The 27790-nt window shown below is 47.4% G+C and overlaps 2 protein-coding genes and 1 long non-coding RNA gene across 3 annotated transcripts in view; all 3 read left to right on the forward strand.

Annotated features, from left to right (window-relative positions):
* Positions 1-454: 454 nt before the first annotated feature.
* On the forward strand, positions 455-2470 carry LOC309828273 (cathelicidin-1-like; the record flags this gene model as incomplete). Its single annotated transcript, XM_082663524.1, has 4 exons — positions 455-833; positions 1469-1576; positions 1718-1789; positions 2381-2470. Exons 1-4 carry the CDS (start codon positions 636-638, stop codon positions 2468-2470), a joined length of 468 nt encoding a protein of 155 aa, XP_082519650.1. The 5' UTR covers positions 455-635.
* A 2965-nt stretch (positions 2471-5435) lies between these two features.
* On the forward strand, positions 5436-6753 carry LOC309828274 (protegrin-5-like; the record flags this gene model as incomplete). The annotated part of the gene is given in 5 exon segments (XM_082663525.1): positions 5436-5633; positions 6264-6347; positions 6349-6372; positions 6517-6588; positions 6724-6753. Coding segments are annotated over 5 exon segments (408 nt in total).
* A 2000-nt stretch (positions 6754-8753) lies between these two features.
* LOC309827969 overlaps positions 8754-27790 on the forward strand; it is a 94599-nt gene continuing 75562 nt past the window's right edge. The window contains exons 1-2 of the long non-coding RNA XR_014297280.1: positions 8754-8882; positions 23674-23758. This is a non-coding gene — a long non-coding RNA (uncharacterized lncRNA). The remainder of the gene's footprint in view (positions 8883-23673; positions 23759-27790) is intronic.

A 27790-nucleotide genomic window follows, 5' to 3' on the forward strand; every position in this document is an offset into this window, starting at 1 on the left:
TTTGGTGGGGTCGGGGGAGAGGAAATGTTTTGGCTGAGAAAGCAGTGGAGAAGAATCAAGGAGAGGGGACAAATGGAGCTCACTGTCTGAGTGCTGAGTGCAGAGAAAAGGATGGTGTGGGCTTTGCATCTGCCAAGGAATTGGCTGGGTGTGTAAGTCCTTAGCTGTGAGTGGTACTGTCAACCACTCATCAAATGTTCATTGACTGCCTATTGCATGCCAGGGAGTGCCTAGAACTGGAGATTCAGTAGAACACTTTGTCCCCCTGATTCCTGAGGAGGCCAGAGTGTGGAGGCAGAGGGGATGTAAGACAGAGCCTGGTCCTCCCTCTCCTGGAGGACTCAACACTCTTGAGCAACCCTGCCTATGACACTCCCCATGGGCCCCAGGAGAGGCCAAGACATTGTCAGGGAGATGGAGAAACCATTTCTTCACCTTCCACAGGAGGCTTCCCGCTCCCACTGCCCAGCAACCCCGTGAGGCAACAGCAGGGGCTGAGGCAAGTCCAGCTCACAGCCGGGGAGGAGATCAGGGATGGGGCAGGTCAGGAAGACGCGTGGTTGGGCCATTGCATCAGGCCCAGGAGGGGCATAAAGGAGGGTCCTGCATGCTGGGAGGAGGCCGACTTGGGGACCATGGAGACTCAGAGGGCCAGCCTCGCCCTGGGGCGGTGGTCACTGTGGCTACTGCTGCTGGGACTAGTGGTGCCCTCGGCCAGCGCCCAGACCCTCAGCTACAACGAGGCCGTGATTCGTGCTTTGGATCGTCTCAACGAGCGGTCCTCAGAAGCTAATCTCTACCGCCTCCTGGAGCTGGACTCGCCTCCCAAGGCCGTGAGTCAGGAGGACCCTGGGGAGGGGGCTGTCTCCCGCCAGCCCTGGCCACACTGTCACCGCCTCTGCTCAGGCTGTACCTCCTGTCAGGAAGGGACTTCTCCCTCTAGGTGGGCTCCCACCTCTTCCAGGAAACCTTCCCAGAGCTGGGTCCCCTCCCAGCATGAGGCTTCCTGCCTTAGCATCTCTGCTGTGGGAATAGTCGCCCTGTACACCCTGTTCGGGCTTAAGGGGCTTCTGGGAACTCCAAGGATGGAGGGGAGGTCCTTGGCTCTGTGATGTGACTTCCTGGCTTTGGTCCCCTCTGCACTTCTTTGTTCCCTACCAGGGAGGGCTCTGCTCAGCCTGGTGGTTACAGTGATGAGGCTTCTACCTGCAGGCGACCCCTGACTTCCCTCAGCCCCTCAGAGGTTCAGGTGCTGTCGTCAGAGCTGGTCTGAGGTCCGCTCCTGTTCTCTGTGTGCCCGTGAGGCCTGGAACGGGCTCTGTCCCTTCTTCCGTGCACCCAGCACCAAGCCCAGGGCCAGGCACACAGGAGGGGCTGGAGAGGCTGCCGTCTAGGTGGGGGCAGGGAGACAGATCAGAGAAGGAAGCATGAGCCCGGGCCCAGTCTCCCCACGTTGATCCTTGACCAGGACGAGGACCCGGACACCCCAAAGCCTGTGAGCTTCATGGTGAAGGAGACCGTGTGCCCCAGGACGACCCAGCAGCCCCCGGAGCAGTGTGACTTCAAGGAGAATGGGGTGAGGCTGGGGGCGGGGGGCACTGGAGGATGCTTCCCAGGGATGTAAACAGGGGGCTTCCGGGAAGATTTTCAGCCCCTGGGTGAGGCTGGGAGTTTATGGGCTGGGGGTTCCAGTTTGACCACGAGCCTCCCCTTCCAGCTGGTGAAACAGTGTGTGGGGACAGTCACCCTGGACCAGGACAGGGGTAACTTTGACATCACCTGTAATAAGGTAAGTGGCCCCTGTGTGTTGCAGGGGCTGCTGAGGGTGGGTAGTGGAACGTTCTTTGGACCAATTACCTGCTACCCCTTTGAGGGCAGAGAAAGGCCCTCCTACCTGGCCCCTCCCTCACCCGAGCCCCAGGCCTCCAGGACTGGCTCTGCCATCCCTTAGAGCAGTGGTTCTCTAAGTGGGGTCCCACCTGGGAACTTGACAGAAAGGCAGATTCCCAGGCCCCACTCAGACCTCCTGAATCAGACTCTGGGCTGGGGCCCAGCCATTTGCATTTTCACAAGGCCTCTAGGGGATTATGACTGCTGAATTTGAAAGGCACTGACTGGAGCTTTCATCCCCTGCTGTCATCCAGCTTTGATGGGTTGGGCTTGTGACCCTGGGAAGCCCCTTGCCTTCTGTGGGCCTCAGTTTTCTCTTCTGCCTGTATGTGTCGGGATTCAACACAAGCTCCACAGGTCACAGCCAGAGGGTGAACTGGGGCCCCAAGGATCCTGGTGTGGCCCTGGAAGAGGGAAGTCCAGGTGGGGAGGGGCCTTGTGTTGATGCTGGTCCAGTACCAAGAGCAACCTGTTTCTTCCTGGTTCACAGGCCCAGAGTGTCAGGATTACAAAGCTACCATGGGCGCCACCACAGCCGGCGCAAAGATGTCGCATGATAGTGATAAGAATGTGCCGGTAATCAGCACATCAAGGCTTTGCATCATGAGACAGAGAAGAGTCCTAATCGTATGCTTATTCTGGCTCAGGCTACTGGACTCTGAAAAATAAATTCTTGTGAAATCAGTATCCTCCAGACTTCAGTTTCACTCGTCTCCCCTCCTCCCACTTACCAAGATTGAATCCGTAACTCTGGGATGCCACGTGTGTGTGTGTGTGTGTGTGTGTGTGTGTGTGTGTGTGTGTGTGTGAATGCAGGCATGAAACAGAGAGATGGGTGAGGCAGCTGTTCCTTCCAGGAGGGCATGGGGAGGGGCCAGGGCCAAGAGGTCCAGCACAGCGTCTCCATTCTCGGGTCCCTCCTGTGCCCTTCACACGCCTCTGCCCTCCTCCTCCAACACCCAGTAAGAACTTAAGGAGACCTGTTCTGTGTGCAGTGCTGGTGGGGATGCTGTCCCTGCTCACATGGAGGTGACAGTGCAGGAGGGGCCAGGCATCTTGTTAAACACTCACAGAGATGCAGTCCAGACTCAGGGCTAAGCCTACAGGTACAATGGCCATGAGTCTCATGGACAGGAAGGATGGCTGGGAGGAGCAAAGGAGAGAGGAGATGCAGGATCAGGGCTCATACCTGAGTTTGTTGGGGTGAAGGTTGCATGAGGATTTCTCAAGGACCAGAAGTGGAGTCAGGGGCAACGTGCCTGGGACAAGGGCTCTTGTGTCTCTCCTGAGAAGACCTCCGCTCTGACAGGCTGTGAGGACTAAATCAGGAAAGCCAGATGCTGGAGGAAGGGAAGGCTCTCCCCCCACCATGGGAGGTGCTGCCTGAGGACCTGGCGGGGGACCCTCCTAAGGATTCAGGGAAGGACGAGAAAGGGGACTTCAGTCTGAAGAATAAACAAATACAAAGGTGCAGAGGCAAGAGAGCACAGCGACAATTTCAGGCTTACCAGACAGCAGTAACAATGTGTATTGCCAATTATTTTCTACTGTGATCACCTTCTTTTCCTCCTTTGACATGGGGAAAGTACACAGCTTGACCAAGAGGCCACTGGGGCAACACCTGGACTGTGAAACCAGGTTGCACAGAAGCCCACCTCTCCTTCCTTCTCCAAGGCTGAGTGCGCAACCAGCGCCATCCTTCCCGGTTGCCACCTTCCGAAGTGCCCCAGCCAATTGCCAAGAGTCCCACAGGCCTTCAGTCACATGGCCATTCCATGGAAGACTGGATCAGAATTTGCTTCATGGCCTCTGGGCCCCTCTAACACTTTGGCTCATTATCTCTCCCAGTTGTGCTCCCTCCACCCCCGAGCACTGGCCATCCCTGCCTGGTGACTCAACCAGAGCACTGGACACGGAGTTACTTCGGGTTAAATCAGAAGAGGCTTCCTGAGGGCTATGGCAGACAAGAAGAGGAGATGCCTTGTGTGCTTGAAGGCCCCTGAAGCCTTCCCCAGGCGGAAGGGCAGGGCAAGCAGAGGGACCAGGCGCAGAGATGGGGAAGAGCAGGGGGTTCAGCACTGTCTGAGTGGTTGCGGTGGACGGGGCAGCCTGACACCTGAGGCCTGCAGGGCAGGGGCTGAGGACAGCAGGGAGCATCAAGACCCAGACCCCGATGCCCCTGCCTCAAGGCAGCAGGGGAAATGGCCCAATCAGTGCTTGGCCTGAGCCCCTAGACAATGGTGTGGAGGGCGGACAGTGGTCTGGGGAGAGCCTGGAACCAGAGAAGGTGGAGTCTGGAGGTTGTAGCTACGCTTGAGAGGAGAGAAGACGGTGGTAGGAGCTGGGCTGGGCTGGTGGGAGGCCAGAGGGAGTGTCCTCAGGAGGAAGAAGGAGCAGGTGGGGCTCCCAGGCTTTCAGCTCAGGGCTCCTGCGGCGGCACCCAGCCAACAGCAGCCAACAGCTCAGTGCGGACAACCAGGGGCACTCATGGGAGTCTTGAGCTCAGAGATACAGACCAGTGATGTGTGTCCCTGATAACTGGTATCTTGAGAAGGGGTGTCCCCAGGAATGTGTGAGGACTGGGAGGAGAAGCAGCCCGGATGCACCTGTGCCAGCCCTGCCTCTTAGGAGGAGGGTCCTTGGAGGAGACCGAGCAGGAGCCACGGGGGAGGCAGGAGGGCACCCAGGAGAGTGGCAGCAGGGGACAATCGGGCAGGGGGCAGTTTCAGAACACAGAGTGTCTCCAGTGCCTGTGGAGATAAAGACAAGGCTTGAGAGGGGCCTCTGGATCCAGTGAGGGCTGGTCAGCCTGCCATGGCCTTGAATGTGAGCCTGCAAAGAAGTGTTGTCAGTGGTGTAGATGACCCTTTCTCAGGCTCCTTTGGAGAGGGGCCAGGACAATAGGTCGTGTTTGTCAGGGACCGGGGACAGGACATTTTTAGACTGAGAAAGCAGTGGAGAAGAATCCAGGAGAGGGGGCAGACAGAGCTCACTGGCTGAGGGCTGGGCCCAGAGAACAAGATGGTGAGGGCTTGACTGTCTGCCTATGGACTGCTGGATGGGTAAGGCTCTAGATGTGGTTCGTATTCTCCTCCATTCATCAAAGCTTAACTGAGTTCCTACTGGGTTCAAGGCAGTGCCTGAACTTGGAGGTTGCTGTTGAATCACTCCTTTACCCTATTCCTGAGGAGGCCAGAGTGTGGAGGCCGAGGGGACATAAGACAGAGCCTGGTCTTCCCTCTCCTGGAGGACTCAACGTTCTTGAGCAACCCTGCCTTTGACACTCCCCATGGGCCCCAGGAGAGGCCAAGACGTTGTCAGGGAGATAGAGAAACCATTTCTTCACCTTCCACAGGAGGCTTCCCGCTCCCACTGCCCAGCAATCCTGTGAGGTAACGCAGGGGCTGAAGAAAGCCCGGTGAACACCCTGGAAGGTAGCCAGGGATGGGGCAGGTCAGGAAGGCTCCTGGTTGAGCCTTTGCATCAGGCCCAGGTTGAGCATAAAGGAGGGTCCTGCGTGCTGGGAGGAGGCCGACTTGGGGACCATGGAGACCCAGAGGGCCAGCCTTGCCCTGGGGCGGTGGTCACTGTGGCTACCGCTGCTGGGACTAGTGGTGCCCTCGGCCAGCGCCCAGACCCTCAGCTACAAGGAGGCTGTGATTCGTGCTTTGGATCAACTCAACGAGCGGTCCTCAGAAGCTAATCCCTATTGCCTCCTGGAGCTGGACCTGCCTCCCAAGACCGTGAGTCAGGAGGGGCCTGGGGAGGGGCCTGTCTCCCACTAGTCTTGGCCACACTGTCATCCTCTTTGCTCAGGTTGTACCTCCTGTCAGGAAGGGACTTCTCCCTCTAGGTGGGCTCCCACCTCTTCCAGGAAACCTTCCCAGAGCTGGGTCCCCTCCCAGCATGAGGCTTCCTGCCTTAGCATCTCTACTGTTGGAACAGGCACCCTGTACCCCCCTTTTGGACCTAAGGGTTCTCTGGGAGCTTCAGGGATAGAGGGGGGTCACTGGCTCTGCCATGTGACTTCCCTGCTTCAAGTCCCCTCTTAACTCGGTGTCCCGCTACCAGGGAACGACTCTGCTCAGCCTGGAGGTGCCAGTGACAAGGTCTCTCCCTGCAGGCGACCCCTGACTTCCCTCAGCCCCTCAGAGGTTCAGGTGGTCTCATTAGAGCTGGTCTTGTGCTGTTCTCTGTGTGCCCACAAGCCCAGGAGTGGGCTCTGTTCCCTTCCCCTGTGCACCCAGCACCAAGCCCAGGGCCAGGCACACAGGAGGGGCTGGAGAGGCTGCCATCTAGGTGGGGGCAGGCAGACAGATCAGAGAAGGAAGCACGAACCTCAGTCCAGTCTCCCCACTTTGATCCTTGACCAGGATGAGGACCCAGACTCCCTGAAGCCTGTGAGCTTCACAATGAAGGAGACCATGTGCCCCAGGATGACCCAGCAGCCCCTGGAGCCAGTGTGACTTCAAGGAGAATGGGGTGAGCCTGGGGGCTGGGGGCACTGATGGATGCTTCCCAGGGAGCCTAATACGGGGCTTCGGGCAAGATTTCCAGTCCGTAGGCTGAGTTTGGGAGGTGATGGCCCGGGGGGGTTCCAGTTTGACCTCGAGCCTCCCCTTCCAGCTGGTGAAACAGTGTGTGGGGACAGTCACCCTGGACCAGTCCAAGGACCAATTTGTCATAAACTCTAATGAGGTGAGTGGCCCCTTCTGTGTTATGGAGCTGATAATGGGTTGGGTTGTGGAACATCCTTTGGACCAATTACCTGCTGCCCCTTCGAGGGCAAAGAAAGGCCCCCCAACCCTGGTCCCTCCCTCACCCAACCCCAAGGTCTCCAGGAATGGCTCTGCCATCCCTTAGAGCAGTGGTTCTCTAAGTGGGGTCCCACCCGGGAACTTGACAGAAAGGCAGATTCCCAGGCCCCACTCAGACCTCCTGAATCAGACTCTGGGCTGGGGCCCAGCCATTTGCATTTTCACAAGGCCTCCAGGGGATTCTGACTGTGCTGAAGTTTAAGAGGCATTGACTCAAGTCATGGGCTTTCAGCCCCTGCTCCAGTCCAGCTTTGTTGGGATGGGCTTGTGACCCTGGGAAACCCCTTGCCATCTGTGGTCCCCAGTTTTCTCATCTGTCTGTGTGTATAGGTATTCAACCACCTGCTCCAAGTGTCACACTGGAAGTGGATTAGGGCTCCAAGCTTCCTGCAGTGGCCCAGGAATGGGGGTGTTCAGGTGGGGTGTGGACCTGTGTTAATCTTGAGCCAATCCCCAAAAGAAGCCTGTTTCCTCCTGGTTCACAGATTCGGAGTGTGGGGCTATTTCGATGGCTGGGTGACTTCCTCCAGAGAGGTGGGAGAAGATAGGCAAAAAGACTGAGAGAATTGGTCAGAGAATCAAAGATATCTTTGGGATATTTCAGCCCAGTGAATACTGCTAAGAATCAGCTTATCCTGGCTCAGACTTTTGGACTCTGAAAAATAAATTCTTCTGAAAACAATTTCCTCCACATTCAAATTCACTTATCTCCCCTCCTTCATCTTACCAGGACCAAGTCCTTAACTCTGAGAGTCCTCTTGGGTGTGTGTGTGTGAGAGAGAGAGAGAAAGAGAGAGGATCACTCCTGTCAATACAGAGATGGGTGAGGCAGCTGTTCCTTCCAGGAGGGCATGGGGAGAGGTAACAGGGCCAAGAGGTCCAGCACAGCGTCTCCATTCTCGGGTCCCTCTCGTGCCCTTCATACACCTCTGCCCTCCTGCTCCAACGCCCAGTAGGGACTTAATGAGAACTGCTCTGTGTGCAGTGCTGGTGGGGATGCTGTCCCTGCTCACATGGAGGTGACAGTCCGGAGGGGCCAGGCATTTGTTAAACACTCACAGAGACGCAGTTCAGTCTCAGGGCTAAGCCTGCAGTTACAATACCCATAACGTTTTGCTTCCTCTTGACAGTCGTAACTCTGGAAAAGTGTGCCCCTCATGGCTTTTCCTCTGGTATTGAACACATCACTGTGGCCGTTCCTCAATGCCGTTCAAACAAAAAGCAACCACACTCATTGAAAGAGGGATCAGATTTGTGGTTAGAGTATGGGTGGAGATTGGATGAAGGTTGTAAAAAGTACAAACTTTCAGTTATAAGATACAAAAGTACAGGGATGTAATGATGACTATAGTAACACTGCTGTGTGGTATAGTTGAAAGTTGTCAAGAGAGTAGATCCTAAGAGTTCTCATCACAAGTAAAAAAAAACATTTTTTTTTCTTTTCGTATCTATATGAGATGATGGATGTTAATGAAACATTGTGGTAATCATTTCACAATATATGTAAGTCAAATCGTTATGCTGTACACCTTAAACTTATACAGTGCTGTATGTCAGTAATATCTCAATGGAACTGGAAAAAAGTACTTTTTAAGAGTGTAAAAGGATTACTGCAGCAAAAAGTTTGTGAACCGCTGCCCTAGAGAAACTCTCCATGGGTGTGCAAGGAGACATACAGGATAACAACCAATTGGAATACTGGTCTAATTTTACAATAGATACCATACAGCTGTGAACAAAAATGAACGGATTACCGTATATCATTAAAGAAATTGTGCAAAATTAGCTAGTAGATACGTTATAAGGCTATTTATAGAATGTTTAAGAGCATGGAAACAAGACTACGTTTTGCTTAAACATTTATAGAATGTTTAAGAGCATGGAAACAAGAAAACGTGCGGAGGAGAAATCAGCAGGTTAACGCGAGAATACAGTCTTTCTCCGACCCGTGGGGGTCGCGTTCTGTTCCGAAACTACGCTTCCCGGCAGGCCACGCGCTGCGCCGTGACGCACTTCCTGCAGATGCACGTCCTTCCCTCTGCACCGCCCGTGGCCAGGGGCGGGCTGTGAGATCGCTTAGCGACTGGACGCCGACGGTGGTACCGTTATTGCCGCTTTGCCTACCCAGGCGCAGATGTGGACCTCGCGGGAGCAATTCCAGCTTGGCAGTGGACGGTGAGTCGGGCGAGCTGGCGAAGTGCTAGGGCGAGAAGAGGGTGACCGCGCTCCCCGTCTCCCCCCGGCTCTCCGACCTCAGGCGCCGGGCTGGCGTGGGCGGTATCCGAGGCTGAGGCTGGTCCTTCAGGAGGTGTGGAGATGGAGGGTGCGCGCTGTGGGCTGTGCAGCTCACCCCTCCCGACTGCTCGCCTTCTTTGTGGTTGGGGCGGGGTTTCCTCCCTTGGTGTCCAGTACCCTGTCCTCGTGGTTTGCAGCTACCTCTCCAAATCTCCCCGCCTCGACTTCCGCCGCGGGGGTCCCGTTTGCGCTCTCCACTCCGGCAGCCGTTGGTTGCCAGTGACTATTGAACGCTTCAGGTGTGGCTAATGCTACTGATGAACTGCCTTCTTAATTTTACTTCCAGTTAATTAATATCTATCTGAATAATGAAGAAGTCTAAAACATTTTTCCATCAGACACAAGGTTATTGTTTTGCTGAGACTATACTTCCCTTTAATCCTTGAAAATTTAACGTCTTTTTGAGATGTACTGTAAGTGTCAAATGCACACCTGATTTCCAAGAGATGGTTGGGGGGATTTCCCTGGTGGTCCAGTGGGTAAGACTCCGCTCCCAATGCAGGGGACCCGGGTTGGATCCCTGGTCGGGGAACTAGAACCCACATGCATGCGGCGCCTAAGAAGTCTGTATGCCGCGACTAAAGATGCCGCAACCAAGATCCCGCGTTCTGCAACTAAGACCTGGCGCAGCCTAAATAAGTAAATAAAATAAATATTTTTTAAAAAGAGAGAGATGGTTGGGAAAAAAGTATAAACTATGATAACTTTTTAACACTATGTGTTGAAATGATAATATCTTAGATATGTTGGGTTAAATGTTATTAAAGGTAATTTCACTTTTTATTTTTAAAAAGATTTATTTATTTATTTTTGGCTGTCGTTGGGTCTTCACTGCTGTGCGCCGGGGCTTTCTCTAGTTGCGGAGAGGGGGTTACTCTTCATTGCGGTGCGCAGGCTTCTCATTGCGGTGGCTTCTCTTGTTGCGGAGCACGGGCTCTAGGCGCGCATGCTCAGTAGCTGTGGCTCACGGACCCTAGAGCGCAGGCTCGGTAGTTGTGGCGCACGGGCTTAGTTGCTCCGCTGCATGTGGGATCTTCCCGGATCAAACCCGTGTACCCTGCACTGGCAGGTGGATTCTTAACCACTGTGCCAACAGGGAAATCCCTAATTTCACCTTTTAAAAAACTATTTGAGAAGGCTACTAGGGAGTTTTTTGTTTTTTGTTTTTTGGCCGCATGGCAGGGCAATGCGGAATCTTAGGTCCCCGACCAGGGATCGAACCCATGCTCCCTGCAGTGGAAGCGTGGAGTCTTACCCACTGGACTGCCATGGAAGTCCAGGAAATTTTAAATTACGTGTTTGGTTGGCACTGTAGCTCTCATATTGCTCTTGGATAGCGCTGCCCTGTGAGAAGGGATATTTTTGCATCTGGTAGAGACTTCATAGCCTCTTGGGGAAGGCTTCCTAGAGGAGCTGATGTGTCTGGAGGGCATTCTTACCCTGTCTTGTCTGAGGGGTCTGTATCTACCACATTGCATGTTTCTGTTGGAGGTTCCTGCAGAATGGCTTTTTCAGCCCCTTTTCCCTAGCCACCATGAGCCTTCCTGGGGTGGGTTGTGCTGTAGAGAGAAAAGTAAGGACATGATGGTGATTTGAGAGCATGAGATTGGAGGAGGATGCATCTCTCACAACCAAATGTCTCCTGAGACTCATGTTTTCTTTTCTGCCAAGGTGAAGAAGATTCTAATGGTTTGGTTTTAGAAGCCATGTTTACACTTTTAATAGATACTGAACTGCCATGTAGATGGTAGTTTGCTCCCACCAATTATTAAAGAGTCACTGTTTCCTCACTGAGTTGAGATGCCATATTTGCCACATACTATGATTAGATTGCCCTTTCTTCCACCCACCCACCCACCCACCCATCCATCTATCCATCCATTCATTCTTCCATCCTTCTTACTCTGCAGTCTGAATTGTAGATATGACCAATCTGTGATTGACCTGTATCATGAGGGAGGGGGGAAAAAACCTTAATTGCTTTTAGGCACTTAGATTTTTGGAGGTCACTTGTTGCCAGAGCATAACCTAGCTTATCAGTCAGATAGTAATCCTTTTCTCCATGTCAGTCTGAAAAGTCTGGCTTTTTCAGTGTGAATTCTAGATGTCTGGTCACTCTGCATTTTCATTCAGTCATTGGCTCGATAGGCATTTATTGAAGCAGTGATAAGTGAAGCTGCTCTGAAACCAGAAGCTTAGATACTAGGCTTGGCACTGCCACTTGGGAGTGATACAGTCTTGTGAGCAAGTGACCTGACCTCCCAGTTCTTGGTTCCCTCTTTTGTGAGATAGAGGTAGCAGCAGTATTTACATCATGGCTTTGTCATGAAGATTAATGAAGCAGTGGACTTAGCACGGTGCCTGGTAAGTGGTACCTGCTTAATCAGTGTTAGCTACTGCTAGTGGTAGTTGTGGAAGGAGAAGAGCTGTGTAGGATAAGTTATGCTGAAGTAATAAATGACCTCAAATCTCAATGGCAGTCTAACAACAGCAGTCTAACTGGAATCCTGTCTAACCCTTAGTGGGTTAGCTTTGGCTCTTGGGTTAGCTTTGGCTCTACTTCGTGTCCTTTCGATCCATGACTAAGGGTGAAAGGGCAGACCCTATGTGGGCAAGGAGCACTGTGACAGAGGGAGAAGAGCAAGAGAGATGAAACCACACGGTGGCTCTTAAAGTTGCTGTTTAGAAGAGAGACATGTCATTTGCACTCACACTTCACTGGTGAGGCAAGTCACTTGTATGTGCCTGATGTCAGTGGGTGGGGAAGTGTAACTCTTGCAGAGAAGGAAAGCAAATACTTGGGAATAGCACAATCCAGTCTGAGGAATTTACCCTAATTGCTAGGATTACAAAAATGTCTGAAGAATTGTATTAAGCACTGTCAGGGACAGGTAACTGGAGGAGTCCTGGAGAAAATAGGATAAGTCGGAAAAAGACGTAAGAACATGAAGTTATATCTGGGGGCTTTCTTCTTTCTGTTCCAGCTTTTATAGATTGGTGAGAACAAATTGGCATAGTCTCAGGGTCAGAGTTTCCTCTCTCCTAAAAAGTCATATTGAAGAACTTCCCTGGCGGTCCAGTGGTTAAGACTCTGCTTCCACTGCAGGGGTCATGGGTTTGATCCCTGGTCGGGGAACGAAGATCCTGCATGCCACGTGATGAGGCCAAAATAAATAAATAAATAAATAAATAAATAAATAAATAAATAAATAGTCATATTGAAAAGAGTTCAATGTATGCATCCCCTTCTTTCTATTCTGTTTCATTACTCTATCGCTGCACTACTGCTAAAGCACTTTACTATGGCTTGATAGTGTGTTGTCATATTTTAGAAGACAAGTCTTCTTAGTCTTTATTTTCATAATTTTCTTGACTATTCTTATATATTTTCTTTAAAGGAATTTTAGAATTATCTTGTCTAGAGCCATAAAAAATCTCTGTTGTGATTCCGACTGGTGTTGCATTGAGTTTATTTAATTTGGAAGGAATTGATTGGCTTGCAGTATAATTCACCTTGTCCAGAAGCATGGTATGACTCTTCATCTACCTGCATATCCTATTATGATCTCCTGAATAAACTCACATTCTAGAAGGGAGATAGATGGAGAAACATAAATGTAAACATGTAGTGTGGTGTGATTGAGAAGAGACTCAGGTTGGACATAAGAGGGAGTTACACCTCTGCCTGTGACATTGGAGTATGAGTCAAGGCTTACTGGAGCAGGAGAACCTGAGTGGTCACAAAGTGACAGTAGTCAGCAGTGGACTGAGACTCTAGTCAAGGAGTCTGCAGCACTTCAGGTTCTGTAACAGCAGTTCCCTAACACTGCTTGCCTTTCTCTGGGCCATGTTGCTGGAGGTCTTTGACTCAGGTTTGTGGTGAGACAGATAATGCAAACTTCTGATGGGGTCATATGCCTTACAGATACTGAAATGGAAGATAGACAGCTTCCCAGAAGACACTGTAGGGCCTGCGGTTCTACCTAACTGATGGGACTTGGTTCAAAACTCAGTATTGGGCTTCCCTGGTGGCACAGTGGTTGAGAGTCCGCCTGCCGATGTAGGGGACACGGGTTCGTGCCCCGGTCTGGGAGGATCCCATGTGCCGCGGAGCGGCTGAGCCCGTGAGCCATGGCTGCTGAGCCTGCGCGTCTGGAGCCTGTGCTCCGCAACGGGAGAGGCCACAGCGGAGAGAGGCCCGCGTACCGCAAAAAAAAACCAAAAAACAACTCAGTATTGTAGAAACTCCTTAGAGCACAGGGAATTGACTACAGCTGGAACCTAGACCAGCGGAGCCAGAAGCTGGGCATTGCATGCCCTGCACAGGGTCTGAGAATAGAAGCCCAGGTACTGTTCCGTCATGGCCATGGTATTACCTGCCGCTTCCATGAAGAGTTGGAGACGTGGGAGTAGTGGGGGTTGTTGAAGTCTCTGCCTTAAAAGAAATAGTATGCTAATCATGGGGCTTATCCAAAGTGGCTGAGCTATTTGGTGCTAGCAGCAACCTGATAATCTAGACCTTGGGCTGCTAGCTGAGGACCTGATCTCTTCCCCTCCCCTCCCCTCCTCTCCTGTTCCTTAAAGATGGCTGACAAAGGCCAAAGTGTGATGGGAAGAAGGGAGGGAGGCTGTGCCAAGTGGTCCTGAGTGAGGTAACTGGCGGGAGCCACAGTGCTCAGGTGGCTTTGTAGCTGGGCACTGCTGATGGAGGGGAGCCTCTGGCTGCTGTGTGGCTCCAGTAGGGGCCTTTCCCTCTCTGGCACTCACACCAAGGCAGGTATGGATATTGTGGGGCTGAGGGTCTCAAGTTTTGGGGGACTTTGGGGATCCCCCATTAAGGTATGTTGTTCCCATTTGTGATTTTCCAGGGGGGCAGGGGGTGGTGCTTGTGGAAGCGGAGCTGGAGGAGGTGGCTCCCCCTCTCTGATCAGGCCCGTGATACTTCCTTGTAGCCAAAGCAGCAGCCTGTGGGCTACATAGCTACAGCCTGTGTGGTGGATGCTCAGAGCTTCCCTTGATAGACTAACAGGTGAGTCAGTGAGCTGTGTCCAGCAGGTGGTACAAGGGTTAAGAGAATGTGTGGAAAGATTTAACAGTGTAGGATTGAGGCTGCTATATTTAGAAGGCCTGCTTGCAAGATTGGCCCTTTGCTGGCATCTGGGAACTTGGCACTTGACCTATTCCCTAACTAACAGGTATAGTTCACTGTACTTTGACACCTGCCTTCCTTCTGGGAGTCTGGTATTTTTATAGCTTCTCAGCAGAGGGTGCCTACATGACTTACCCCCAATAAAAACCTTGGGCACCTGAGGCTTTAGTGGCCTTCCCTGAGTAGAAACACTGCACATACGTTACTGAATTTTTCACTGTTGGAAACTCACTTTGTCCCCTTATGGGAGGGAGAGAGCATGAGGAAGCATGTGCATGGATTTCTCCAGACTCTGCCTGTGTCATTTTCCCTTGCTGATCCTGTTGCATATCTTTTTTGCTGTTATAAACCCTAACTGTGACTACAACTGTGTTGAATCCTTAGAGTCCTTCTAGTGAGTGAATGGGGGGGGTGATCTTGGGGACCCCTGATAAAGGGATCCAAGTAAATGTAATTTTGTTATCAGTGCCAGAGAAGTTTGGAAGCCAAGGCATTGAATGCCTAGCACCTGGCTGGGAAGCTGTGCTTGAGCCAAGTTCTCAGCAGGGCCAAACTTTACTCTTTCGAAGTGGCCAGAGTTGAACCCCTGGACTTAAGGAGTCGATGAAAGGAGACACTACACAGTTCAGCAGAGGGGAGAATACCAGTGGGAAGAAAAGAGTTCCGCATCACCCATAGGGCCTATAGCAACCGGTACTCCATTGCCAAAGATGCTCCCTTGCCCTAGTCCTAGAGACCACTGGCACCCCAGAGACCAGTGGCGGCTGCAGATCACGTTCATGACTGTCTAAGAGGGAAGGTGTCTAGACCTCTTAAGTTATAGGCAGGAGCGGATGGGCACTGAGGTATTGAAGGGGAAGATGGGATTGGCTCTGACACTCCAGTGATGCCAAAACTCTTTTGTGGAACCAGGATTCCATCTGAAAGCCTAGCTGTCAAACCTGAAATAGTGACTGTGTCTCCAACTGGGAGAGGCATAGTTCCTCCCCAGTGCCCCGCTCAAGTCTGGCAGATATGAGTCCTGTGGATGTCTTTCCTGTCAAGTATTCAACTACCAAGTCCTTGAGGCAATGGGCAGTATCTAGGGCAGGCCTGGTATGGTAGTCCCCTGCTAGCCGCTACCATACCCCAGACCTAATGGAAGATGTGGGACCCCAAAGAAGCAGTTCCCTGTGCCCAGGATATCCCATAGGAGAGCTTAGAGACCCTGAAGGAAGTTGCAGAGGACAGAGACTTAAGGGCAGTGAGGGATCAGGACAGGTCTTCATCTGGGAAAATGCAAGGGTTTTCCCTGGTGGCTTGTCATGGTGGTGTTCTGGAAGGCTGCCTTCAAGCACCAGGTCATTTCTGGCCTGACCTGGGTCCAGTGTTTTGGTGATGGTGAGTTCTCTGAGGTGTCTCTGAGCAAGCAGGTGGCCCTGAGACTGCTCAGCCAGTACTTTAACCTGGCTACCTTCAGGAACCTGGTTGCTTATAGGAAGGCCATGTACCAGGCCTTGGAAAAAACCAGGGTATGAATTGGCAGGCCCTTCTCAGCAGTCTTGAAGAGCTGGAGATCAACCAGAGTCCATGTTGGAATGGGCCCATAGGGGCTTCAAGCTGATTGGCCTCCAAACCAACAACTGACTAGCTGGTAAACTGAAGGTGGGTTGTGCAGGCAGTGAAACATGGAATCAAAAAAAAGGAAAACAGGACCTGAAGACGCACAGCTGCCATTTCTGACAACTGCCTGCCATCTGAATGCCAAAAGTCAAATTGCTACAATAATGGCAAAGACCTCGGGAGAAGACCAGAGTCCAAAGCAAATAACTTTGGATATAACAAACAAGTGCAGTCTAGAATAGGGCTTGGCAAACTTTTTATGTAAAGGGCCAGATGGTAAATATTTTAGGCCTTGTGGGCTTCATGGTTTCTGTAGCAATTACTCAACTCTGCTGTTGTATAAAAGCAGCCAAATAGGTAAATGAATGGACATTGCTATGTTCCAATAAAACTTTATTTGTGGACCTTGAAATTTGAATTACATATGATTTTCATGTGCCATGTGATAATATTCTGTTTTTTACTTTTTCAACCGTTTAAAAATATAAACACTTCTCTTAGCTCATGAATGGTATAAAAACAGGCAGTAGACCAGATTAGTTCTGTGCATAGTTTGCCAACCCCTGGTCCAGCACTTAGCTCTTTGTCCTGTGGTAGGGGCTTCTCTGTCTCCTTCTGTCCACTCTTTGAGGATGGGCTCTACCTCTGCCCAACGTGCCAGGTCCAGTTCAATTGAAGGACAGTAAAATTGAAGAAAGTAGAGACAGTAACCACCATGTTGAACTTTAAAAGGAGAATGATTTTCCCTGTTGTCACGAATGGCAAAGATATTTTGTAGTACACTGAGCTAGAAAGGATCTTTGACTTCCTTGAATGCTGTGCAGAGTGTCCAACATGGACAGAGGCACCTGCTGGTGAAGTCCTGGACTGTGCCTGTCATCCAACACCTCTTGCCGCTCAGTGGTCTCATGATGGGGAGAGAGGATGACACCTAAGAGTCAGTTGAGGGATCCTCAACTGTGTGAGGCTCAACTCAGCTGTGTGAGGCTACTCTGTGTACCTCAGTTTTCCCACCGGCTTAGTGGGATCAGAGCCACCCTGTCTCTGGCAGGGGGAGGCTCTGAGCAGACTGAGGAGCCACCTCCTTGTGTGCTGCTCAGATCTAGCCACTGGGAGTGGTCAAATGTGGTACTCATTTTTTTCTTCTAAAACTTTAGAACTTGCAATAGTAAGATTACTGGATTTTTTTTTTCCTCTCTTGCATTTATCTTCAGGAACCTCGTTGCTTATAGGAAGGCCATGTCAGAAAAACAGTAGCTAAGTCACTCAAACCACAGTGCTAACTATGGTTGTGACTTGACAAATTGCCCAAGATCCTTATCAAACAACACTATAGTTTTATTTTTTAATTTTAAACTGCTTCATTTTTCACAGGGATGTGCAGTTCTGGATGAACGTGTAGATTTGGGACATTTTACGGGACAGAATGATGGTTTTCTAAGGCATGTAGGAGGCTGTATTGTGTAAATGTCTTTCTTGAATCATCTGACACATTCTCCTCAGCTTAGTACAGAAGCCAGGGTTGTTGTTGGGGTCCATTTAGAGTGTTTCCCCAGATGGTGATTATTTCAACAGAGCTGACATCATCATCACTTTGAGGGCCTTTTTTTTTTTCCCAATACCGAGGACAAGGCCACCCTTGGCTAAATCCCTCCAACTAACCACACTGTAACCCTCTGAGGAGCCCAAGAAGGAGTGGGTCAAATTATAAGCTTCCATATATCTTGTAGACAGGTATGCCTTATCAGTATCTCCCTCTCTTTCTCACTGATGTGGGGGGTGTCAAGGAGGAAGCTTAGGGCTACTGCTAAGACCCTCCTTTAGTGATGCCTTCCGCAGGGATCAGAAACATGTTCTTTTTATTTCCTCTCATTGAAGAGATGGCAGGGAAAGCTTAAGCTTCCACCCAAGATGGTTTCGTGTGTGTGTGTGGTGGTGGTGTTTTTTTTTTTTTCTTTTTTATTTGAGTATAGTTGGTTTACAATGTTGTGTTAGTTTCAGGCACCCAAGATGTTAAAGCCTTGCCTTTTAAAATTCCATGGTAATTTGTTTTTTTTTAATAAATTTTTTTATATTTTTATTTTTTTTGGCTGTGTTGGGTCTTTGTTGCTGTCTGCAGGCTTTCTTTAGTTGCGGCGAGTGGGGGCTGCTCTTCAGCGAGCAGGGGCTACTCTTCATAGTGGTGCACGGGCTTCTCATTGCAGTGGCTTTTCTTGCTGCAGAGCACAGGCTCTAGGCATGTGGGCTTCAGTAGTTGTGGCACACAGGTTCAGTAGTTGTGGCACACAGGGTCAGTAGTTGCGGCTCACGGGCTTTAGAGCACAGGCTCAGTAGTTGTGGCGCACAGGCTTAGTTGCTCCATGGCATGTGGGATCTTCCCGGACCAGAACTTGAACCCGTGTCCCTTGCATTGGCAGGTGGATTCTTAACCACTGCGCCACCAAGGTAATTTGTTTTTAAGGGGAGTAAGGCAAGCTGTATTTTAGAAATGCTGTTGTAGTGGTCTTTAATACCTTCTACTCTTTACTAGTGCTCTTGTATATAAAGTAAGGAAAAACGTTGAAATTTTAAAAATTCATTTTTCTTAAATCACATTTATATTTCTGTGTATAAAATTTTCATAAACTTTTTCTTGGGGGGGGGTAACTGGAGCCATGTAACAAGTATGGGAAAAAAAACTATGCCTTGTCGGAACAGTTTTGCTGGTTTTTAGGGTGGAAAGATGATGGGTACTTAGAATTTACCTTATTATATTTAATTAAGATCAGTATTTCTTTAAAAACATAAGTAAACAGGGAAGGGGTGTAGACCGTAGAGGTTAACTCAGGCGTTATGGTGAGAGGTGAGAGGAGCTGAGGTCCTGGATGGGATAAGGAGGGGCTGAGACTTCTGGTTCAGGTGAGAAGGCACAAGTGGCCACAGCTGAGACTCAGAAGGGTTCTCAGGAATAATCCTGATAGGCCTGGGTTCTCAAGGCTGCTGTTTCTTCCCCCAGTTCTGTCTTTTAAGGACTCTGCCAGACTTGGTAAAGAGGAGAAGCCTAGATATCTGGTGAGTTGGGGCCACCTTTCTCTTCTCTGAAATGCTAGCTTATTTCTCAGAGATTCAGCGCATCTCTCTTTCTTGGGGAGGGAGGCAGAGATGAACACTGAGGTGGCCATCAACATTCATCAGATCAGCATTCACGCCTGTGTTTGCCGTTGTGCTAGGCACTTTAAAATGATTTCTGCCTTTAGTTTTTTTTTAACTTTTTGAGCTTATAGAAAAACATAACTAAGTTTAATATGAAGAATTTAGGGCATTCTAAAACATAAGGGTAACTTTTAATAAAAACGTGGGGTTATTAAAGTCCTAAAATGCACTATTAAAGTTCCCTTCATCAGAGTTCACACAAATAATTATATTACCTTAATAGTATCTCATAGTCTGGTCTTATACACTGGACTTCTTTTTAACTATTACTGAAATTTTCAAGCATATCTAAAAGTAGAAGAAAAGAGTTAATGAACCCTTATGTATCCATCAACTTACTTCAGTAACTATCAACTCATGGCCAGTTTTATTTTTATTTTTTTATTTTTTTGTGGTACGCGGGCCTCCCACCGCTGCGGCCTCTCCCGTTGCGGAGCACAGGCTCCGGACGCGCAGGCTCAGCGGCCATGGCTCACGGGCCTAGCCGCTCCGCGGCATGTGGGATCCTCCCGGACCGGGGCACGAACCCGCGTCCCCTGCATGGGCAGGCAGACCCTCAACCACTGTGCCACCAGGGAAGCCCTCATGGCCAGTTTTGTTTCATCTCCAACCTTACTGGATTATTTTAAAGCAAATTTAAGACATGGTACTGTTTCATCCATAATTTCAGTCCTGTGTTTATCCTTAAAACAACTTTATGAGGTAAAGAGTGTCCCCCTTTGGGAGACGTCTGGTTCAGAGGGATTTCGTGATTTTCTTATAATCACACATGAACACCTAAATTGAACTCAGATTGCTCTGACTCTCAAAGCCATGAGTTTTCTGTGAGGCCTTCTTGACTTTTTTTCGTCCTAGAAAACTATTCAATGATAAAAAGAACATGGAGAATTCACCTTCTTGTTCTGATGCTTCATCCCACCCTTGCTCCCCTGATCCCGTCTTCTTTTCTACACCAAAAGTATAATTTACTAATTCTTGGGCACAGGACTGTGTAAAATGCTGTGAACTAGCCAAACAGAATGTAAGTACACTGTCCTTATTCTCAAAGAGCCAGTAGTCTTTGGGAAATAATGCATAGAAATAGGAAATAATGACACCTGGTAATTATGATGAAGACAGTTAAAACAAAATAGTTCAGGGAAAGACATGACTAAGTGTTAGCCCGTAGCTGTTAAAACAATGCACAGCCACAAAGAATGGTCTTAGGTTTTGGATTGACAATCAAATTAATGGTACACAATGCATTTTAACTCTGCATTAAGTCTAGGTAGCTTCGTGAAAGGATACAGGACAGAAAACATAGCAGCTACATCACTGGTATTTTCCTCAGGGAATTTTGCATTAGCGATGGTCAGTTTCCACGCCCTAGGACCACAGATACCAACCTTGATTGTCAGAGATGAGAGTGACTTGGGAGCAAATCACTTTCTAACAAGGAAGTAACTGCCTTATTTCTGCTGCCTCCCCAACACTTTATTGAGATTGCTTTGTATAATCTAGGTCCTTTGCATTTTCATTTAAATATTAGAATCAGCTTATCAGTTTCTACAGTGAGATTATTATTATTATTATTTATTTATTTATTTTTTGAGGTACGCGGGCCTCTCACTGTTGTGGCCTCTCCCGCTGCCGAGCACAGGCTCTGGACGCGCAGGCTCAGCGGCCATGGCTCACGGGCCCAGCCGCTTCGCGGCATGTGGGATCCTCCCAGACCCGGGGCACGAACCGGCGTCCCCTGCATTGGCAGGCAGATTCCCAACCACTGCGCCACCGGGGAAGCCCCCAATGAGATTATTTTTTAATGTAAATTTATTTATTTATTTTTGGCTGCGTTGGGTCTTGGTTGCTGCGCGCGGGCTTTCTCTAGTTGCGACGAGTAGGGGCTACTCTTTGTTGCGGTGTGCAGGCTTCTCATTGCGTTGTCTTCCCTTGTTGCGGAGCACGGGCTCTAGGCACGCGGGCTTCAGTAGTTGTGGCACGTGGGCTCAGTAGTTGTGGCTCGCAGGCTCTAGAGCACAGGCTCAGTAGTTGTGGTGCAAAGGCTTAGTTGCTCCGCGGCATGTGGGATCTTCCCAGACCAGGGCTCGAACCCATGTGCCCTGCATTGGCAGGCGGATTCTTAACCACTGTGCCACCAGGGAAACCCTACAATGAGATTTTGATTAGAATGGCTTTGAATTTTTACATCAGTATGGGGGAGAACTAACATCTTAACATTATTGAGTGTTCTGGTCCATCAACACAGTATATCTTCACTTATACAGATCTTTATCTTAGGAATCTTACATTTTTTGATGTACATGTCCGGCACATATTTTGTTAAATTTATCTCTCAGTATTTCATTTTTGTTTTGATGTTAGTGTATTGGAATGACACTATTTTTTAAGGTTTTTTAAAATAAAAATTTAATTTAAAAATAGTTTCAGATTTACAGAAAAATTGCAAGGGTAGTATATAAAAAGAATTCCCATATATCCCACATCTAGTTTTCTCTGTTATTAACATCTTACATTAGTATGGTATTCTTGTCACAATTAATAAACCAATTTTTATGTTATTATTAACTAAGTCCATACTTTATTCAGATTTCCTTAGTTTTTACCTAATGTCCTCTTTCTGTTCCAATATCCCATTCAGGCTATCGTACTACATTGGTTGTCATGTCTCCAAGGAGGTGTTTAGGTCAGATATTTTATAGATTGTCCTTTAATTGGGATTTGTCCAATTTTTTTTTTTTTTTTACATTTGGGACATTTATTATTACAAAAATAAACATCCAGCGTTCCTGTAACCAGAGAAAGTAGGTACAAATCCTCATTATTTTAGGCGTCACTTTGAGTAAGAGATACTGTTTTAGTATTCTTCAGCTGTCATACCTGAATATCACAGATTGGGTGACTTAAACAACAGACATTTATTTTCTCATAGTTTTGGAGGCTGGAAGTCCAAGATTAAGGTGCCAGCAGGGTTGGTTTCTAGTGAGAACTTTCTTCCTGGCTTGCAGATGGCTGCCTTCTCACTGTGTGTCCTCACATGGCCTTTCCTCTGTTCACATGCACATTCCTGGCATCTCTTCCTCTGTTTATAAGGACACCATAACTTTATGACCTAATTTAACTTTAACTATCTCCCGAAAGGCCGTGTCTTCAAATGGAGTCACATTGAGGGTTAGACTTCAACCTATGAATTTTGGGGGGATGCAGTTCAGTCCATAACATTCCATCCTCGTCCCCCCCATTCACATCCTTCTAGCATGCAAAATACATTTACCCCAATCCAACAGCCCCAAAAGTTTTAACCCATTCCAGCATACTCCAAGTCCAAATTCTCATCTATTTATCATTGAAATCAGGTATGGGTGAGACTTGATGTTTTTTCTGATTAGACTGAGATACAGTTTTCTGGGAGGAACACCGCAGAGGTGAAATACTCTTCTTATCACATCATGCCAATGGTAGATAGTATCAGCATTACTTACCACTGTTAATGTTAACCTTGATCATTTGGCAGAAGGAGGGTTGTCAGGTTTCTACACTGTAAAGTTACTACCCTGCCTTCCCCATAACTTATACTCTGGAAGGAAGTCACTATGCAGAGCCCACTTGAAGCGTGGGTACAGTCTACCTCTTGGAGGGTCGAGTAACTACATAAATTGTTTGGAATTGTTCTGCATGGGAAATTTGTCTATTCTCCTCCATTTATTTATTTATTTGATTTATTCATTTATTTATATCAGTATGAGTCATGGTTATGTATTTTATACTTTGGGTTATAACGCAGTATCACTTTATTTTGTTGCTCATATTGTTTCAGGAGCTCTTTAGTTGGTTCTTGTGTCCCTTTGACGTACTCCCATTATTGTGGGGTTTTGCCTTTTTTAAGTACTTCCTTACTTTCTGGCTCTACAGTATGCTCCAGGCTCATTTTGTTTATGTCCTGCTCCAGTCCTCAGATCAGCCGTTGCTCCTTTCATTGGAGAATGATATTAGAAACCAAGATCTGTATGCTAGGTGTGCCCTTTGCTACTGGAGTGTCATTGATTCCAGGCCCTCTCGGCTGACAGAGAAAAGAAATGTGATTGTGTATACTAATCTCTGTATATACTCGTTTATAAATATTTCTTTATGTAATTATATTAAGCTAAAGATGAGTTTGTTCTGATGCCTCCAGCTCAAATCCATTACCACATGGATCATTCTAGCCTCCTCACCTTGCTTATTTATAACCTCCCACCAACAGTGAGAAACCTGACTTCCACTATTCACCATCCATTCACTTAATTTTCAATTCCAGTTTATAAGTATAGTGACTTCAGAATTGTTTACCTGTGCCCCTGTGGAAAACAACTTTATCAATTAGCATATAGTACTTATTTATATATAGTTCCTTTTGTCTACAGACGCCACTCATTTCCAAAGTAAGCTACTTAGATTAGCTCCTTTTTTCTCCACCACCTTTAGGGAGGTTATTTCACATATTTGTAATACATTTTTTTCACATTCTTCATTCCATCCTGGGATCCCCTGACCTCCTAAATGAATTTTTAAAATTTACACACATTAAGGTTTATACTTTGTGCTGTAAGGTTCTGGGGTTTTGATAAGTGCATAGTGCCATGTATCCACCATTACAGTATTATGCAGAATAGTTTCACCCCTCTAAAAAAAATCCTTGCTTCACCAGCCAAACCCTCCTGTTTTTTTTTTCCCTTTGGCTGCACCACACAGCACGTGGGATCTTAGTTCCTTGACCAGGGATCGAACCCGTGCCTCCTGCAGTGGAAGCGCAGAGTCTTAACCGCTGGACCGCCAGGTAAGTCCCTGATTTTGTTTCTTTAGCCTGTTTTTAAGGTGAGTTACATTGATTGCTTTTCAAGTGTTGAACCAGCTTTGCAAACCTATAATAAGTCCCCCCTGGTTGTGGTGTATAGTTCTTCTTATACATTTTTGGGTTTGATTCACTTGTATTTTGTTGGGGGTTTTTGTGTCTGTATTCATGAGATATACTGATCTGTGGTTTTCCTTTCTAATGTCTTTGTCTGATTTGGGGTATTCTAATGTCTTTTCTGGTATTAGGATAATGCTGACCTCATAGATGAGTTAGGAAGGGCTCCCCCTGCTTCTGTTTTCTGGAAGAGGTGTGGAAGTCTTTTGTGGTACAAAAGTTTTAATTTTGATGAAGTCCAGTTTATGTATTTTTTCTTTATGGATCATGGTTTTGGTGTCATGACTAAGAACTCTGCCTAGCCCTAGGTCTTGAAGGTGTTCTTTTATATTTTCTTCTAAAAGTTTTATAGTTTTACATTTAAATCTAATATCCATTTTGAATAATTTTTTGTATAAAGTATGAGGTTTTAGGTTGATGTTAATTTTTTTACCCATGGATGTCCAGTTGTTCCAGCACAATTTGTTGAAAAGACTCTTCTTCCTCTATTGAATTGCTTTTGCACCTTCATCAAAAATCAATTTGATGTACTTATGTTGGCTTCTTTCTGGGTTCTCAGTACTCTTTCATTGATTTGTGTCTATTCTTCCACCAATATTATGCTGTTTCGGTTATTGTAGTGACCAAATAGTAAGTAATAATTTTAATATCAGGTATAGTGACTCTCTCACTTTGTTCTTCTGCTTCCTTTGCCTTATCATATAAACTGTAGAATAAGCTTGTCTGTATCTACAAAAAATCTTGAGATTTTGATAGGAATTGTTTTAAATCTATAGGTGATTTTGGGGAGAATTGACATCTTCACTGTGTCAAGTCTTGCAAACCGTGAACATGGTGTGTCTCTCCATTTAGTTAGATCTTTGCTTTCTTTCATCACCATAAAGACTCTGTACAAATTTTGTTAGATTTATGTTTTAGCTATCTCATTTTTTTTGAAGTGATTGCAAATGGCATTATGTTTTTAATTTGTTTCCATGTGGTCATTGCTAGTATATAGGAATGTGATTGACTTTCGTGTGGTCATCTTGTATCTTGTGGCCCTCATGGACTCATTTATTAATTCTGTGATCTATTTTGTAGATTATTTTGGATTTTCTACATAGACAACCATGTTATCTGCAAATAGGGACAGTTCTGTTTCTTCCTTACCAAATGTCTATGCTCTTATTTCCTTTTCTTGCCTTATTGCCCTGGCTGGAGTGTTTGATTACTTTTTGAGAACCAAAAATTATTTATCTTTAAAGTCAGTTCTCACTTAAATATAAAACATTATACTGCTTAATTATAATAAATAGTAATAACAAATATTTACTTCATGTCAGGCATTGATCTAAGCACTTATTAATTCCTTTAATCCAACAACCCTGAAAGTAGATGTCATTATCAAACCCATTTTATAGATGTAGAAACTAAGACAGAGAGGTTATGTAAGTTACCCAAGGTTACATATTTTATAAAGTAATGGAGCTGGGATTTGGATTTGTGGCTTTTGGTTCTGCAGGTTGGGTTCTTAACACATCCATTGTGCAAAAATCCTGGCTTTCCTTCTAGCTGAGCCAGTCTTATGCTTAAGTGAGGGAAGTAGAGGGGGAAGAGAAAGCAAGAAGGAAATGGAGAAGTTGCTGGAACATGAAAGACACAAGGTGTGAGCAAGAGAAAGTGTGAGACCTGATGTAAGAAGAATAGGGGAAAGATTATTAAGAATATGAGGACCAGAATATGCCAGAAGAAGCTGGTCATGGAAAGCTTGAGAGGCCCCCACGCCATTCCCCCCATAGGTCTTGACTGCCTAATTGTGGGTCCCAGCTTGTTGTCTAGACATATGTCTTCCCTCCTACACTATACAAAGCCTGACTGCCTGGGCTGTCAGGGTGTGTTTTTGACATCCCTCCCCAAACCCACACACCCAGTGATTTCTGTATTTATACCTAGTTTCCCACTCTCAATTCAGCATCATTATTATTCTTTACTCCTTTTGCCACTTCTGTGTATTGGATTTTAAATCTATTTTAGAATCTAGCTCTGAAGCAAGACTGCCTAGAAGCTCTGGCTGGGTAACCTTGTGGCTCAGTCCACCACCTCAGCCCCCCAGCTGTGGTCTTTGATGTGACAGAAGCTTAATTAGTTTAGTTGTAGAACCTGGAGTATACATCACCAACTCCTAGGGTGTGAAAAACCACTTAGAAGGTGGGCTAGATAGAAGACTGAAATAGACCTGAGAATAGGAGGAAGCAAGTCAGAAAATAGGCATTCAGGGTGATCAAAGATAGCTGAGAATGATGTACACATGTCCCTCAATTCCACAGACTGAAGGAGCTTGGTAGTTAAAAATCTAGGGCAAGGCAGTAGTGACACAGACAACCCAGAGGTTGCAGCAGATGGTAATGGATTAAATAATGCTTGAATTCAATAGAAGTAAGTAATTTGGTGACTACCATGAGACTTGAGGGCAACACCACCTTTTAGGCATAACTAAAGAGAGAAAATGTCTCTGAATATACCTATTCTAATAAGAAGAGACCTGATGAGAAAGCATGTGGTATGGTTCTAGTATGCAGAAAGTTGAAGCAAGGTTTCTGAGACTTGGAAGAAATAAAGAGGTGAGAGAAAACTGGTGCATGACGGAAGAAAAAGCAGCTTGCAGTGAAGAGAATAAGGGCTCTGGAACCGTGAAGGACTGTTTTCCAGTCCTGTTGTTTTCTTGTCATTTGGGGAAGTTCTCTGGGCCTCAGTGTTCTTTCTCTGAAATAAAGACTGTAATATCATTCTTACAGTGATGATCTTGCGATGTAGTTTCATAAAATGTAAATATGTTCCTTAAAAATTTTTCCATAGGTTAAGGTTAAACTTCATTTAACTGGAAATACCATTCTCAGGAACCACTACTTGCCATCCTCCCTGCCAACCATTTTATGTATTCAAATATTGCCCTACACATTGAGCGAGAGGTTGGAGGGCTTTACAAAAGGCAATGTCAAAATATATACAGTGATAGGGATCTTATAAATCACTTTTCTCAAGCAGAGAGATCTGTGTGTGAGTGTGCGTGTGTGTGTGTGCGCGCGCGCACGCACACACCCAGTGACCTTTATTAAGCTGGCCAGATGTTCAGTACATAGTTAAGTCTTTTTTTAAAAAAAATACATTTATTTATTTATTTACTTTTGCCTGCGTTGTGTCTTCGTTGCTGCCCGTGGGCTTTCTCTAGCTGCAGTGAGTGGGGGCTACTCTTTGTTGCGGTGCGTGGGCTTCTCTTGTTGCGGAGCATGGGCTCTAGGCGCGAGGGCTTCAGTAGTTGCAGCATGCGGGCTCGGTAGTTGTGGCTCACCGGCTCTAGAGCACAGGCTCAGTCGTTGTGGTGCAAGGGCTTAGTTGCTCCACGGCATGTGAGATCTTTGCGGACCAGGGCTCAAACCCATATCCCCTGCATTGGCAGGTGGATTCTTAACCACTGCAGCACCAGGGAAGTCCCACAGTAGGTCTTGACCAGGCTGGTTCACTACAGTGCCCCACCTTGCCTCCTTGCCTGCGCTCCCCATCTCACCCAGACCCCACACATAGAGGCACCTCTCAGAACCCACACACATGACTGGTTCAGGCAGCAACTGTCTACTCCTGATGAATGCTCTTAGGCGTAAGCCTTCAGAGCGGCCGATAATTTGGCAATTAACCAGCAGGCTGAAGGAATACAGTTTGAATCCTTTGATAAAGCTTGGCGTGCCTCAGCACTATCTCCTTTTGTTCAGAGAAATATATTTTAATCAGTGTTAACAAATACTCATTCTAGACCTGGCATGAGGCACTCACATTTTTCTCTATAGTCCGAGCTGCCTCTTATTTTTTCTCTAATCTTCATCATTTCTTAATGCCCAGTATAAGCCCTGCCTCTGTGCTGCCTTT

This window comes from Grampus griseus, assembly GCF_964374135.1.
Source record: "Grampus griseus genome assembly, chromosome: 10".
In the NCBI taxonomy this organism is placed as follows: domain Eukaryota; kingdom Metazoa; phylum Chordata; class Mammalia; order Artiodactyla; family Delphinidae; genus Grampus; species Grampus griseus.